Source organism: Pelecanus crispus, chromosome 1 (assembly GCF_030463565.1).
Source record: "Pelecanus crispus isolate bPelCri1 chromosome 1, bPelCri1.pri, whole genome shotgun sequence".
Lineage (NCBI taxonomy): Eukaryota > Metazoa > Chordata > Aves > Pelecaniformes > Pelecanidae > Pelecanus > Pelecanus crispus.
Genome location: NC_134643.1, coordinates 31,088,886 through 31,106,079, shown reverse-complemented (window position 1 = coordinate 31,106,079; position 17,194 = coordinate 31,088,886). Strand labels below are relative to the sequence as shown.

The window sequence follows — 17,194 nt, the reverse complement described above, 5'->3', positions numbered from 1 at the left end:
GGACTGAGATGTCCCAGGAACCTGAGAACTGTCTGTCTCAGGGATGATGATGTGGGATTTACATAATAAAGACACTGAAACCTAGACAGCTGGAGCTTCTGAACCAGAAGATCAATAAATAAAAGTGCTTGTTAGAATAAACATTCTTAAAAGTGTAGGTCCAAGTTATCAGCAGGGGAGGTAAACCTTACACCCAAAAAAAACCCCACCCCACACTCTGAAAACTACTGCTCACTCCGATAAGGGAAAGCTTGGGTTTTTTTTTTAGTTTCAGATTATAGCAGAACCTATTCCAGAAAACCCATACATGCTAATTGGTTGTACCTTCTAACTTACTTTTCTCAAATAATGCATTATGTAAGAACTTATTTGGGTTATGAAACTGATTACTTGGACTGCATCAAGGCCTTCAACTGAAATCTGTGCTGTTACTGACATGTTGACATATTGGACTGGATGATCTTAAAGGTCTTTTCCAACCTAAACGATTCTGTGATTCTGCGTGTTGTCAATGTTTGTCACGCAAGTGGAGGAGAAACTTCTGATCCCTGGAGGAGATGCAGCTGTCCACCTGTGTTTGCCCAGCCCAAGATGTTGCCCCCTTTGGCCTAAACTGTTCCCACAACCCTGCTGGTCTCTCCCGTGGCTTCTGGGTAGTTGCCTTTGGCATGCTTTGCTTGTGTAAAGTAGCACTTTTGATGGCTTTGTGTCCTGCCAGTGTTTCGCAAAATTGCGTTCTACAGCACCTCCTGGCAGGTGGCCAAGCGTGCGGTTGCCTTTTCCGCCGTTGCGCTGTAGCTGCCAACCACAGAGGCCAGGATGGCTTCCAAGGCTGGCTGAGGGGAGACGGGCGGTCTTGCTGCCCTTACAGACATCTGGCGGGTTTGAGGACATTTTCAGGCTTAGAACTGGAGAAGCCTGCATCCTTGTCCTCCGCTTAGGGTGGTGTCAGGAATCTTTCAGGGATGGAGGTGGGATTTTTTTTTTTTTTTTTTCTGGCTTGCACATCCTTGTTTGGAGGGAGGGCTTCTAGGAGACCCCTGCAGAAAGAGAGCAAGCTTGTTACGTCTGCATTACAGGCCCAGCTACTCGGACTGGGCAGCGGTGGAGCTTTGTCAGCTTGGGGTGGGAAACTGAGAGTCAGAAGATGCATCCTCCCTGTTGCTTCCTGAAAGAAAAATCCACTCATTGTCAGTTTCATAGAATCATAGAATCGTTTAGGTTGGAAAAGACCTTTGAGATCATCCAGTCCAACCATTAAAAAGGGTTTAAAGGGGTTAAAATTTTAGATGTATAGAATGGCTGCAGAAAGGTTTTGTTGTTTTGAGCCGTGGTCCCTTTGTGTAAGCGTCAGCTGCCTGTCATTATGGTATGCTGTAACATTACATTCTGCAACGTCGGCAACAAAAAACTAACGATCAAGAGAACTGTCTGCAAAGGAGCAATTACCAGTACTCACAAACAGTTCATCAGAATTTAGTTTTTAAACAACTAAGGATGCCGGACAAGTTAGTCCATCCCATAATACTGTCCCACTTGAAGTTGTAAGGTGTGTGGGAGAATGAAGAAAATACCCTGTTTTTTCTAGTCTATGCCTTTAAAGTACTCATGACTGCAATGCTGTAGGTACAGCTCTTGGGCATAGCAAACTGGTTACTCATAGCTACAGTGTTGTAGATATGACTCTTGTGCATAGCAAATGAGTTTTAAAAAGGCGTCATAAACCAAAAGGTTAGTGAAATATTGACCTCGGTAGCAAACCTCATTCTTCACGATAGGGTATTATCATAATGATTCCAATATAATAAAAAAGAGCTGTATATGTGCTGATTCGTTTTTAAACAGATCAATATTGTGAAGTCAGTATACTTAGCCAAGATGAACTCTAAATATAGATTGAAAGGGCCAGTCTGTTTCAGAGCTGCCTTCATGGGTCCTGCAGGAGTTGACAGGTTCCTATGGGTCTGAAAGTAGAGAGAGGAGTTTTCTTCGGGTGATTTTCACTGGCTGATATCTTCCATACTGGCACATTACCGGAACGTGGTTATGTTGTAAGTAACATTTCATACTCCTGGTTTTTATTTCCTTTTAGACTTGGTTGTTTTCTTCTTTTTTCTGTGAAGAATTTTCAGTGTGTTCTCACACTAAGTTCTAATTTTACCACAACAACCTAAGGAGAAATTTAAAAGTCAAAAGGGGAAAAAAGTCTTTAAGCAAGGTTAAAGTACAGGACAGAGTGACTCCAAAACCCACAAAGTTTAGATTAGTTTGTGGGAAAATATTCAATGCTTCTGGACAGTGACACCGATGTGTCAGTAGAAACAAACATAAACATAGTATTGACTTTGTTGAATTAATAATAATGATTATCTCCACTGCGGTTACATGCACAGTGAGGAAATCGGTTTTAAATGATTAATAACGAATGAACAAACATACAATTCATAATACTAATGACTCAAAGGTACTCACATTTATTACAGCTCAAGTTGTTAAGAACAGTCTTCCCTGAAGTTGCAGGGAGGTACTAATCAAAATACCCACAAGAAACGACTGCTCTTTGGAAGCTAAAAATAACCAAAAGCCTCTCTGCACGAGGTGGTAACTTTTAGCACGCCGTTGTCGAAACGCAGGGCTCTGTAATGCTTGCAGCTGCCCACGGATGTGCTTGTGGGGAGATAGCAGAGCCAGCGCCGGTGGGGACGTGGCTCGCAGACCGTGCTGCCTGGCACACGCGACATTCTAGGGGAAGGAAAGTAGACGCAGCCATCTGTCCTGCAATTGCTGCTGCACATCGAAAACTCATCTGCTAGGTAAGGGTAACCACTACTGTGACAGCTTTTCTACCTTATCCTTGTATTTTGCAGCAACAATTCTAACAGAGAAAAAAAATAAGATGTAATATTTTCTTACACTCTATTAAACAGAAATGTAAAAGTACACATGTAGACCCATCAATCCCCACTATCAGGAGAATTAGCCCCATTGTCAGGAGTGACTGAAGCACTTAGTCTTCCAACCTACTGAGGCTCAGTGAATGTTTACTTGGCTGTGTGCTCAAATTTAGAGGAATTATGACAGTCTTCTGCATTTGGTTTGATGAGGGAAAGAATGGTCTTTTCTGTAAACACTCAGGGCCAGGAATACAGATTCCTCAAACTTTAGATTTTTAATAGAAGTGCTAGGTTAGGAATCTGGTCACACTGAGTTCTCTATTGGTTGGACAGGGAGAGAGGGCTCAGAGGCATGTCAAGAGGGCAATTCAACCCATCGAGGATTCAGAAATCACCCTTAGTGCTTAACACTCTCCATCAACAGGAGGTTTGCATCCCATGAAGTGCTGAGTTATGTTTGGCAGGTAAAACTGGACTTGAGAGCTTTGATAAGATACTAAATAGGTAAAATGTGTTTGACTCCAAGTCTAAACTAATCTCTGTGTGCTCCCCCCTTATATCCACTAGCAAGGGAAAGGTACATTTAGGCTGCAATTGTAAGTCAAAAAGACGTATCTTAGAATAAGAGGAATGTAACCTGGAGGTACATATTTTTCTTCAATAATTACAGAGGGAATTTTCAGTGACCAGTGTAGTCTAAGATGCCTAGCTAGAGCATCTGCATCTCCTTATGGCTAGAACTGTAGTTTCTTTCTAGAAGACATTTTTGGAGTCAGGGTAGCATAAAGAAAACTAAAAGACTCTTAAGGAATAATGTACAATTCATAGAGGAGCCTGCTTAGGTATTGCTTCTTTTCTATATATAATCTTCCTTCATAACTGTATTTATATAAACAATCATTCAACGAGTTCATGCACCCGGACTCTGCAGAGAAGCAGTTTTTGCCGATTGGGTCCCATCCAGTGCTTTTTTTAAAGCAAAGGGTATTACTCTGAAGAAGAGGCTTTGCCATCAGGCTTTGATTTGTCCCAAACTAGCATCTATGTGGAGTAGAACCCCATTAGAAGACTATTTTTTCCTCCATTTTTCACAAATAATAACTTCACAGTGATATTCTAAGGTGTATAAGCAGACCCATATTCTTGCTGCTTATCTCCTATATCCGTACCTGCTTTGTCTGTCTTATCTCTGAATTATTTGATGGTGAAAGCAGAGGATCAGAGTGACATCCTTCCTGGAGGTGTTAGTGAAGGTTTGGCTTTCACTGTGGTCAGGATGTCACCCGTCATCTTACCAAGTACCCACCAAACCAAAAGGGTTATACAGCTAAATAACTAACATTCAAATCAATGCCGGAGCCAGTCAAATACATTTTTCTCTTTCTCTCCACACACACACACACATATGTATATGTATGTATAATTATACACATATGCACAAACACAATGTAGAATCTTATCAAAGATTTTCAAGAATAAACAAGCGCTATGTACTGAGTTACCCTTGCCTTCAAGATCTAGCAAGTATGCCGGTCCTTCAAATCCCTTTTTTTTAAGGGTTGTTAAGACTGCTCAGCATTTCTTTAGAACAGGACACTGTTACCAGTTATTTCATGTAGACATGTTTTAATTTACCTTTCAAATTGTTATTTCTTTTAGATACAATGGAGAGGCCTTCCTTGGAAATTAACCTGCCTGATACTCATGAAGAAGGAAAACTTTATGTAGTTGATTCCTTAAACAACCTAAACAAACTAAATGTTTGTCCAGATGGATCCCAATATGTGCTAGGTATGTATGATACATGATGGTTTGTGGTTTTCTATACATACAATAGGCCATCAAAAAAGAATTATGTATGACATTTTAAAAGACTCACCATATTGTGTCGCACTGATGTCAACAGCCCAATAGGCCAATATGTATATGTCTAGCTCTGTACTGAAAAATGTAAGAAAAAGATTGAAAGTGGTGTAATTTAGACAGAACAGATTAATGGTTTAGCTGCTCCTGCTGAGTATTTCAGTTATAAGATTCTTGAAAATCCTTGCATTTGGCTAGGGATTCACTGTCAAGCCTGAACTTATCTTCCATTTCCATTGGGATCCATGAGGTGATGCCTTGCAGGATAGTTTCTCTAGTAATGCTCAATATACACCTACTACATAAATAGCATCGTAACTCTTCACAAGCACTAAAATTCACACATGGCAATAGAAACACCAGAGAATTTCTGTTCATTCTTTTAAGAGGTATTTCCTAAGGACTCAAACCAGTTATCTGAAATATCCCATGAGACTTTTAAGCATTTTAATTCACAGACTCTCTTTACTTACAGTTTCAGATATGGGCTCTCACATTTCTACTGGTTTTATCCACCTTTTGCCTTTGATTTGCTCATGGCAACAAGAATATTTTCACCCAGTGACAGCTACAATATACTTGAGTTGTGACCTGAAAACATCTTAAAACCTAGAGTTCTTCAGCAGCATTCCACATGACAATATTTGCATCTGCTTTTATTTCCCTTACTATAATGGCAACTTTGACTGAAGAAAAGCTATAGAACAGCAGCTATGTTTAAATGAGTTTCAAATGGCCATAACTCAATCATGCTTCTAGCTATAGGACTTAAATAACTTTCCATTACTTCTGTTTCTGAGTCCTCTAGTGGTGCTGGTTTCTAGATTTAACACAAAGATGTTAGACATAAGCTACTGAACTTTCCTATGTAGATTATCTTGATATTGTCACTTCTACAAGTACAAAATGAGACAATGGGATAAATCGACTTTAGTGTCAAAGAAACTCTTTGCAGTGTGACTGTCTTGCTTACTTTTGTCATTTTTATTGGACAGTATTGTTTACTTTCCAGGTAAATATACAGGGTTCCATGGAATCATATATGGTTCTGTGGAATAATCACATGCATCCTCCTCCCTACATTTCAGCAGTAAATAAAGGTAGCCTAATATGTATATTATGCATCAATTTGTAAGGTGCTTTGGCTCCTTCTAGGATTATTCTTTTTAATGTACATATTTTTTTTTTTTAACTTGGAGATTCTGTAGATATCTTATCCCATCAGTTAAATACATAAAATTAATTTTACACAGTCCTTAGCTGCCTTATTCAGCAGCATAAAATTCTGGTTCTCTTGCCAGAAAATCAGTGAGATCTGTGGAGTATTTTTCAATTTCTGATAAGTACTAAAATCTTGAATGTGAATGATCTATTAGTAGTATAGCAGATGCCCAGTTTGGTTTAAAAACAATGTTTCAAGAGTGTTGCAGTACACAGCAATCCTTTTGTTCAATAGCTTAATATGACCTGGCATAATTAAACACACGAGTAACCATGTTAAAAGCTATTTTAAATGTATATACCTTTTGATTGCTTTGGTAGCAGCTGTGCAGCAATTTCTTTATGTTTTAGATGATAAAATGGTCCCACTGTTTGCAGCTTGGCAAGAATCTGTGTTCACTGATTCCTCACAACACTGCAGTCTGGCATGTTCAGCCAGCAGAAATAGTAAGAAGCATTCATTAGGCAGGGCAAGCACAGACCACTTTTGCGACCTCTATTGATAGCTTAGAATGCTTAAGAGACAGCAGTAGCAGGCCCTCCCCATCCTTCTTATTCTGATTAGAAAGCAATATTGGTGCAGGCACTTAGTATATGATGCATTTGTTATGAATCCTCAGGGAATAAAAATAAAATCCCCAAACCCAAATATTAAAAGGTTTCAGCTTACCTACAGGCAGGAGCATGTTAAATGCAATAAAGAAAAGCAGAGATATTCCCAGAGATCTCCTACTAGCTCAGTGAATAGCTCAGCCCCAGGTTGGTTCATTATTAAAGTGCTGTAATGGCATATGCAGCCTTCCCTCAGCTTTATCACTACAGGCTCAGTTGCAAAGACCTCAGAGACTTCTACCAGCTAAAACAAGAAGACAATCTAGAAATATATTTTTCACAGATGCACACGCTACTCTCCCTTTCAGAATGGCAAGACAGCAATTATAGGAGGAGATATTACAGTAATTTGCATGTAATTTTAGCATGCATGAGACTGACACCAAAATGGAATTACATTAGCTCCCTGCTCCCCCCAAAACATAAAATAAAACCAACCTTTACTAAGTAGTTAAAGTAGTATGCAAACTTGGGGTTAAACAAATCTGGTTCAAGTATAATTTTTTTTTATATTCACATAAATTTCCTCATGGTGTTCACTTGACTTTACCTGTTATCTTTAGGGCTTATTGCCACCTCTCATTTGATTGCAACTGTTTCTATGAGAGAAACTACTGACTTTTCCCTTTATGCAACACAGTCTTTAAAAAGCAATAAACTGGCTTGCTACTCTGATTCAAAGGAAGCATAGCAACTACTTGTCCTTTTTCTCCCTCATTCTTCATGTGCTTGAAGGACAACATGTGTAGTCCATGTGAGAGTCTATTCTATTTTTGACAATTTGGGAGGGTATGTACCTCATTTTTTATCGGAAAGGAACCAACAAAACCTAAAGAAGAATATTAAAAACACTTGTTTCAAGATCGAAAGTCAAGACCTACATTCATCCTATCCAACAGCGGGAGCTTCACTGAAGTGCTTAATTTGGGAAATTAACCACCCCAGGAATACTTCTCTTGTCAAACAGAAAAAGAAGCAAATCTAGAGGATGAATGTGTAGGATAAATCTATACCTAGGTTTTCAATATGAATTTTTCTTTCTTCTCTTTTGAAAACGTTGAGACCATTCAGGCCCTTAGAAAGCCTTCTGATGAAAAATTCATTGCAACCTTTGTACACGTAAAACTAAGCTGCAAAACTCTGAACTGTAAACCAGGTCAACTTCAACAAAACAGTGTATGTCAACAACAGAAATGTTTTTGTTGAGTATGTTCCAACAGCTATAACAGATGTATTAGTTTTTATATTTTTGAATTCAAGCTGAGCTCATAAATTTGCTTTCTTCCCTTCTCATGCAATATCACAGGAAATAAAATCTGTTGGCCAAAATTATGATGTATTCTGCATCATTTCATGAAGCCAGAAGCATTTTGTCATGTTTATCCTAACCAACCTTAACAAACTTTATCACCAAATGATTTGTCATCTCATAACAGATGAGGAGGAGAACAGCGGTGGTACTGGAGAAAACACAGCAGGGAGCAACGTAAGAAACCAGTGTTTGTTCTTCGTCACCTTTATTCTTACTTTGATCGTCAGTTTGGCACTTGTTTCATTCGTAATATTCTTAATAAGTAAGTAAACCAAACAATGGTTCTTAAAAAGGTAGGGTCAAGTGGAAGAAGAACTTTGCTGAAATGTGTCATGCTGCCTTATAACATGCTACTGCTGTATTTGCATGGTCAAAAGCTTTGCCTGGTTATGGGCAGTGGGTCTTGGTCATGGGTGTAAAAGCACGGGCCTTTACTCTCTGAGCTAAAAGGCACAATTTTGCTCTTAGTGCAAAAGTTTTGTGAGCTTTAACAGCTGTCAGGAATTTAGCTCAGCGGGGTTATACCGTGTTGCTAAAAACGCTGACTGGAAATTAAATTAAATTTTAAAGATGACTGTATGGCAGTGAGATACTTTGACAACTTGCCTTCCATTCCTTTCCAAATAAAACTCGGTATTGGTGTCATTCCACTGAAAATGGAATTACACCCAGGCTAACACTTGAATCAGGCTACCTGAACAAAGACCTGAAGGTTGTCAGCTAAGTACTGACTGGAAACTGGTCTGGAACTAAGAAAATCTCAAACATAAGAAACAAAAAATCAGATAAGATATATCAAAATTGGCACCTAGCATTGAGTCTGTAGATGTAATTACTGTTCTGCTTCGGCTGGACTGGTTGGGCTGGCTTAGCTAAGCACATGGCTACAGGTGACCTTGGTTTATGGACCCCTTGTCACCTTGGGGTTTTCTGGGCTAATGGTATTGACAGAGTACAGGGTGCATTATTTTAACTTATGGCTCCATTTTGAATGAATTGGAATCCATGTGAAATCAAGATTTCTTTTATTCTATAGTAGGGAATTTGCTGGATCATAGCAAAAAACCTCATTTTCCTTTCTGAACAGGAAATCCTAACCCTTGACTGAATATACTCACAAGTGCTCCAAGGACAGAATATCAGACAAGCAAAGGAAATTTTAAGTGGCATGACTGTAAAACCCTAATGAAAATGCCTCATACTTGAATTCCAGATTTATTTAACGGGGAGCTGCTAAAAGTAGAGCCTTGGTATAGAAAAATGAGTAATGTGCCCCTCTAGTGGAAAAATGATAAAGTAATAGTGAAAAGGCTGCTTACAGGGATGAAAGGAATTTGCTTGGGCTCAGGTTGGTGGAGGCCTGTGGTTTTTGAAACTGATTTCCAGCAGTGTTTCAGTTTACATTACAAACATAATCTCAGATTATGCTTGCAATCCATAGACATAGATATATTTAGTATTGGCATTATTAGACTTAAGCTTCAAAACCCATGGGTAAATTCTGTTAACTTCTGAAGGCCAAAATAAAAATAGCTCCAGAAGTGTACGCGACAAACACTGCATATTGACGTTCCAGAGAAAACTGGCCTCTAAATGCCAATATTTGCAAGAATTTTCCTTTAATCCAAATGCTTTAGGAAATCAAGTGATGTGGCTGTAGTCTGCTGTGTGTTTTAGTAATTGTACTTTTAGAAAAATACAGGCACATACCACCCAGAAATAGCATCTTGGATCCCGTAAATAAGATATTTGTCTGTGGACACTAATGGAATGGATACACTCCTGAAGACTGCAAAAATTGTCTGAGCTGTGTGTGATTTTATTACACTGCACTAAACTGAATAAAACAGAAAATAAGCAATTAAAGAATGTAGTGAGCGGGTAACTCCACCAGATGCATAACTTCTTAACATTAGGTTCTGCAGTTGTTTTCCTGTTTAATATTTTTACTCATCATAATTCCCTACAAACTCCCACATGAATGCAAGAGAAAGTAGTGATGCTCTTGACTTAAATGTTGCCAATTTAATGCGGTACATTTTCCTTTTCAAGTTCAAACTAGAAACAAGATGGACCAAATAACAAGCAGACTAATATCTGAAAAGAAGAACATAGAAGAGCTTAAGAAAATGAACAATATGATATTAAAGCATCTAAACCAATCAGGAATTAAGGAAAAGGGGAGATACCTCTTCACACAGTCTCCTGATCTTCATGATTACCTCTTTACCCATACTGAGCTGAAAGTCCCTGGAGAATAGATCTTCTTGGGAATAAAATTCCGCATATTCATGTACTCAGATATTTTCATATATGGCACATGTTACTTAAACATTCTGATACGGTCACAGGAGCACTGGAAAATCCATCTGAATGAAAAATATTAGAAAATAATGTTTTACCCTGTTTTATGTGAACATAGGTTTTGAAAACTAAGCCCATATGATTTACAATAAACAATGGATTGTCAACAGTTTTCAGCAAGAGTTCCAGCTTCTCTATGCATTGTAAATTGCAGGGCTAAGGGCTTAGTTTTACTTCAGATGTAAGTGAATGATCACAGAAAATAGTGATTTCTATTCACATGATTCCAGCATGACCTTGTTCACTTAGTCATTCTCCTGTTTCTTTGGAACAAGTTTTGTGTTTGCTTCTATATTATTTGTATTCAAGGATAACTTCAGATTCCATAACTTACGAATAAATCCAGTTCTGCCATGGAGTTTGGCGGTTTCCCTTTCTGCATCTAAATAGACTGACTTACTACTCCTTTTGTGAAAAAATAAACTTGAATAAAAACAAACCCTTTCACAACATGCTATATTCAGCCCAAATTTGTATTGACTGAAAGTGGGTGTCATATTGTTACATGGGAAATGGGTTTAGAGAACTCAGGCTGGTAATACCCATCCCATAGCAATGCTAGTATGCTGTTCTCAGTATTTGCTGGCAGTTTCTGGGGGAAGGCCAAGTGTTTTTATGAAGTGATGTGGGGAAAATACTACATATTCTTGTACTTTTCCCTATAGCTGCTGTTGGCCGCTATTGGAGAAGGGCCACAGGGCCAGGTAGAAGTCTGGTCTGAGCTTTCATGTTTTTAAAATGGAGTAGTACCTCAGAGGGTGAAAGCAGGAGCTGATTCTTTCTCACTCTGACTTTACATAGTTGTAGAGACCGACACCCAAAAGTGTGATCACATAAAGGACTGATGGGTAGCTTCATAATTTTAGTATTCAGATCCTTCTACTGGTACATACGTTAAGAAGCCACCTCCATTATCAATAAACAAATTGATTACTCCCATCACAACAGTGCGATGGCAGCTGACGCTGTAGAGTATGTCCAACATCTTCTCTTTTACTTTGATTTCTCTTTCTCATCCAATGCTTTCTTATATCTTCTGGACAATTTTACAAAAAAGTCACCAAAGTCAACATCTTGCATTGCAGTCTCCTTTTCCAGAGTGAATGATAGTCCTTTCTGTGATGACTACTTCATTGTCTATGACACAGTGAAGAACTAGGTTCAGGAACCTTTCTTGGTATCACTCTACTTGGATTTGCTCACCAATTCTATTCCTGCTATTAGGACTGCATTGCTTTACACGTATGTTTTACATCACCTTCCTTCTATTTCTTGATTTTTGTTTTCCTGATGTATTAATGTCAAGTCATTCACATGAAAACTGTAAGGTTTGGTCTTAAGAGTTTATTACTCCCACTGTTAGTTCCCAGCTGCAGTTGTAATTATCTCCTCTGGACATCACAGGTAGTTGTTTCAAAGATGACTTTAATACAGCTAACAGAGAATGACAGAAGTGTAGAATAAGTTGTAAGGAAAGAAACCCTGAAAGCCCAACCCAAATATCTTTCTCTAAATGCTGTTAAATGATGAAAGAAAAAGTATTGTTAAGACTAAAAACATGACACTCGCAGTGTTGTTTCTCTGCTCTTCTCCAAGCTGTCAGCTGCTTTTTAATGACAGTATTAAGTTCTCATCTCTCCCACTCATCTTGTAGCTACTGTAACTGCTTTCAAGCTCCTGTCTCGCACTGACACACATCCGTACTTGTTAGCCAGGGAGAAACAACTCTACTATTTGGCACTCTGTGCATCTCAAACACGTGGATTTGTTATATCCCTTGTTGCAACTGCAGCTAGCAGAGCAGTCTGTGGTCCACTAGAAACTGACACCAATCATCAATAGATTTTTCTGGCAGGAGACTGTAAATAAAATCTGTGCTATAGCAACAGTCCCCAAAGAAATGAAAGCTTCCTCATCTCTCTGATCTTGTCCTCAATTACTCTTAATCTAGTTATTCAATCAGTACTCATAATAAAGCCAATTTTTCTGTCTCTATTATTGATTAGAAGAGTTGGGGTTTTTTTTTCACTCCAGGGTTTGATCATGCAAGGTGCTGAGTGCCCTCCCCTGCCACAGACTTAGGACCAGCTGGGGCATAACAATGGGCAGGTGTGCTCAGTATCACAAGGGATTGAGGCCACGAATCATCCTTTTCATATGTAATTGCTTCTTCACTTGCAGTGATCAGTGATTAAGATCAGTGATTAAAAAGTGCAAAGGTCCAAGGAACTCTTTAGGCCCATCCTGTTAGCACTGCTGAAACACATCTTTTGTTGGAGCCGCTTACAAGGGAGATGTGGGGCAGCACTGCGTATGGCTGTTTATGGCTTCTCAGCTCCAGTTACCAATATCCATTTACAGTCAGGACCACTTCCCTATGAGACCAGAGCAAGGGTTGAGAGGGCTGCCTTGACAGCAGGGTGCCACAACCACTCCACCAACACTTGCTGGAGTACCCCCTAAACAGAAGCAAGTAGTGGCTTCTTCAGGAGAACATATCCGTCAAGTCTACTGACAGTGAAATAGGCCAAAACAAACCGATCCTCGGCTCTTAAAATCTACAACTTGACCCTGAAGTGAACTTCAGCTCATTCCAGAGCTCCATAATCCTTATCTTGAACAAACACCTAAGTGCCTAGTAAACTCCAAGCTCCAACTGCATGTGGCATAACCACCGTGCTGCGTATGGACATTACAGTATCTCCTGTAGGCATGGGCAAGAACTCTGTTCTTGTACAGCTGCACATCTCAGGAGCCTTTGGAATGTCTGGTATTATGACAAAGAACTATCTGTACAGGAAGATGATCTGATAGTAACAGCTTCATCTCACAGTAGTCACAGCCGTTCTCATCAGTAGTACTGCTCCTTTCTTTTTTCTCTTACTTGCAGGCTATGGAGGTATCTATCCAAAGTAATTTGCTTTTTGGTATTTCTCTGAGTCCACTGTATATAAAAATGGCATACAGAGGGTTCAGATAGATTTAATAACATGGCCCTGACATTCATCTCTCTCAACAGCTGCAACTACTATCATTACTGAAATGACAACTTGGCTTCAGGAAATTTTCTGCTGAATAAATCTGGACAACACTAGAAAGATGCTAGTAAGCAAGGAGAAACATGTGGAAGATTTAACCAAGAAATTACCTTCAGTCCCATCAAAGGCATCATGGTGCCACTCCTTGAAGTGCTGGATGCATCTTTAGGTGGTCAGGCAATATCAACAGACAAACATGCCTTTTTCCCCTGATTAGCTTGCTCAGAAATTAACTCCTTTGTTCCAGATATCCACAACAGTCCATGTCCCTGTTAACCCAAAAACATCAGACTGTATCTATCTATGTGAAACTATATCTATATGGAGAAACTATACAGTAATAAATAGTAGAGGGTCAGCTAGTGCAGGCATTAGCTTGCCTTCCTTGGGGTCATGCCACCAGGAGCACATCAGCTTGTACTTGGGCTTGTGCTCCTCTAGAAGGAAACAGAGCTCAGTATCTATGAGCAGCATTTAAGAACTGGGGACAAAACATTCTTTATAGAGACCTGTTTATGAACCAGTCAAAGGTTAGGTAAATCCAGATAGTGGGCATCTTCAGTAGAAAATGATGCACAAACAGTAAAGGGGAATTTTGAGAGACAATCAAATCCATCCCTTTGCCTGACAGCAGCATCAGATTTAGTTAAACCATTCCTGACAGACGCTTGTCCACTCACATTGTAAAATATTTAAATGATGGAGCTTCCACAAGTCTCCTCTTCTAGTGCTTAACTAACTACATGTTTAATTTTTTTTTTCCTGAAGTCTAACTAAAATTTTCCCTGCTGAAATTTAAGCCCATTATTATGTGATCTATTGCTTGTGAATATGAAAAATAGCTTGTTACCTTCCAATTTTTCAGTTATTTTATATCACACTAACTCTGCAAGGCAATTTTACTGTTAAGAAAACTTTTTTACCCTCTGAGATACTTGGAATTTTAATACAACATTTATTCTTAAACTCTAGTATGGGTTGAGTTCGTGTGCTTTGTTCACTGGTAACAGTACAAACCTGAACATGGGTAAAAAACAATAATGATGTGCATACTCTGAATCTGGAAAGAGAGAAGAGAAAATTCCAGGAGTGGCAAAAGGATTGTCACAAGTTTTGTTAGACCACATGCTCTCGAAGGTGATGTGCTGTGTGTTGCACGCAATCCAAATTGTTCAGGAACACTAAATGCAGTGTCAAGGTATTTGCAAAATGAGCAGAGTGGAATAATGTTGAACAATACAGAAGAAGTATTGTCAGAACTAGAATTATCTGACGAACAAAATCCCATTTGATGGGGTTTTGAAGTCTCTGAAGATCCAATATTTATTTTCATTCTAGCAAAGCATAATCTTGTAAGTTTACACATGAAATTGCCCGCAAATATGCATTTTCAGATCCAAAATTCCAAGTTTTCTTATTCATTTCACCCTGTCCAACTGGAGTTTCTGCTCTGAGATTCAGAACCTACCTCATTGGAAATGGCAGCAAAGCAATATGCTCCACAAAAGCTTTAGTGTTTTGAAAATGTTTATTTTGACAAACAAAATTGCAACCGGTTCTAGTTAGAACTCTGATTAAGCAACACCTAGATAAAACAAATGCCAAATAGCAACTAAAAATTGGATTTATGTTTTGACTCATAACTGAAAATCATCTGTCTGAGAAGATGCTTAACTTGATCTTACAGGTTGCTAGTGTAATTTATATTGGAAGATGCTGGCAAATAATAAAAGTTGGATCAAATCATTAGATTGCAGTCCAGTGCTACTGGGATTAAGGGAACTGTTCTCTTCAATTGAGAAAAAAGCACATTCAGTCTATTACATGTTACTGTTCTTATTTTCCTGACAGATTAACAAGAATACTGAGATTTAAAGTGAGGGACAGAGGGGATGAATGTACCGTCACTTCCTCTGGGATACATAAGTAATAGTAACACTACGGCCAAAGAGGTTAGTCTTATTCAAGAACCTGATCAGTCTTAGAATTCAAGAAATGGTTTTTATAGACTCTGTTTGCTATCCTTTCTCTGGTTTCTGGGCCACACTTCAGCAATCAAAATGCTGTCCACGATTCACTGATGAGCCAGCAAAACCCCTGAATGGTAATGAGAATCTTCCAGTCGAAACAGTCACAGCACAGTGCTGCTGCTAATTTATCACTGGGAGGCAAACCGCATTACACACAAGGGTGAAAGGACAATTTAAAAATCGATTGCCTGCCAATTTAAAAATCTATTAATAATTACGGGTTTGCTTTTCAAGTTCTGCACTGCTCATTTAATCTTAATATCTTCTTCACCACATAACTGACTTTGGAAAACAGTGCTGGTCTACAAGGTGACACAAAATTTTGAAACTCACAGACACCCTTTGCTCCTCAGCAACAGCTCATGGCTAATTCATTAACTTCCAATAACGCTTTAGTTTTTTCTGAAACACTGAAGCATTTTCTTCAGAAGACCTCTCCCTGAGTACTCAAAATCATATGGGTACATATGTAGGTGATAACAAGAATATTTTTATTGATTTTTCAGCAGAAGGTGTGACACAGATTGTAGTTCTTTTTGTGCATCATCACAAAAGACTGACCAACTTTGCATCCTGGAGCAAGCTTAAATAACTAGACAACAGAGGAAAAGTTTCCTACCTGCAAACCAATAATAACAAACACAGAGTCTAATGATATTTTTTAAAATAGATTTTGGATGTAGTGTTTTCGTAAAAAAACCCAATGTGAACCTATCATGGAGTGGAAGGAAAGTTTTCTCAGAAATGTTCCTCATAGATGTGTACCTCGAAGTTTTGTTCAGATTGGTTTGCCTGAGCCGCTACTTTGATCCGAAGCAGCTCTTGGGCTGTGCTTCTTGTTTGACACATATGAGTGAATGCAGTCAAATGACTAAAAGAGAGCTCCCTGAGGTCCTAGCGTTTTGGGGGCTCTTTTGAACTACATTCAGCTTCAGAGAAAAATCCGCAGCAGGAGGATACCTAGCTATTGATAGCAAGTGACTCAGCTCGCTGAAGTGCACGGGGAGTGAATGAAATCTAGTGAACTGACTCAGCACCTATAAAAAAAATAGTGACTGACTCATTTAGGCCTCTTCCTTGAGGAACCGTGCTCATAACCAGACAGCACGATAAACTGACGGAAGAAGAAACACCCCCCTGAGTCTGAAAGCTCTTCCTTAGCGCTCTTCACGTTTTTGTGTCCTCCCCGAGAAACAGTCTGGTTTAAAAACTTTAAGGTCTTTACTCAAGCACCTCAGCTGAGGGAAGCGGCAACCGCTGGTCAGTTCAGACGTCTCCCGACAGGCCTGTTGAAAACACGTCACCTTCCTATTGCTACCTTTGCAGGGCCCGAGCGGGCCCTGCGAACGACATTTGTCGTTCATGCCAGAAAGATCTTCCGTTTATTAAAACTTCGTGGCCTTCTGTAGCAACGGGAAGCCTGCTGGCAGTGAAAAACAGGCCGAAGCAAAGCAGGACGCGGCTGTTGTTAGGAACTGTAGCTTTATTTTCAGGCGCTGCGTGCCCGGGGCTTGGCCGCGCTCCCCGCCCAGCCGCGCCGGCCGCTTCCCCGCCGCCGCCTTCCCCGCCCGGGCCCCTCAGGGCGCCGCCGCCCCCCCGCGCCCGGGCCCCTCAGGGCGCCGCCGCCCCCCCGCGCCCGGGCCCCTCAGGGCGCCGCCGCCTTCCCCGCCCGGGCCCCTCAGGGCGCCGCCGCTCCCCCGCGCCCGGGCCCCTCAGGGCACCGCCCCCCCCCCGCCCGGGCCCCTCAGGGCGCCGCCGCCCAACGGCTCCGCCGCGCCCCAGGGAGCCCCCTGGCGGCCGCCGCGCCGCCCGCAGCGCGGGGGAGCGGGGTGGGGCTGGCGGGGGCCGGGCCGCAGGCCT

At 40.3% G+C, this 17,194-nt stretch overlaps 1 protein-coding gene across 2 annotated transcripts; it reads left to right on the top strand.

The window, feature by feature from the left end:
• The first annotated feature begins 834 nt into the window (after positions 1-834).
• On the top strand, positions 835-10,624 carry LSMEM1 (leucine rich single-pass membrane protein 1). Of its 2 annotated transcripts, none has more exons than XM_075720309.1 (4): positions 835-971; positions 4,554-4,685; positions 8,027-8,164; positions 9,955-10,624. In XM_075720309.1, exons 2-4 carry the CDS (start codon positions 4,559-4,561, stop codon positions 10,161-10,163), a joined length of 474 nt encoding a protein of 157 aa, XP_075576424.1. In that variant the 5' UTR covers positions 835-971; positions 4,554-4,558; the 3' UTR covers positions 10,164-10,624. The 2 variants fall into 2 exon arrangements, with proteins under 2 accessions (XP_075576424.1, XP_009491190.1); XM_009492915.2 differs by lacking the exon at positions 835-971 and adding an exon at positions 1,083-2,813.
• Positions 10,625-17,194: the final 6,570 nt, after the last annotated feature.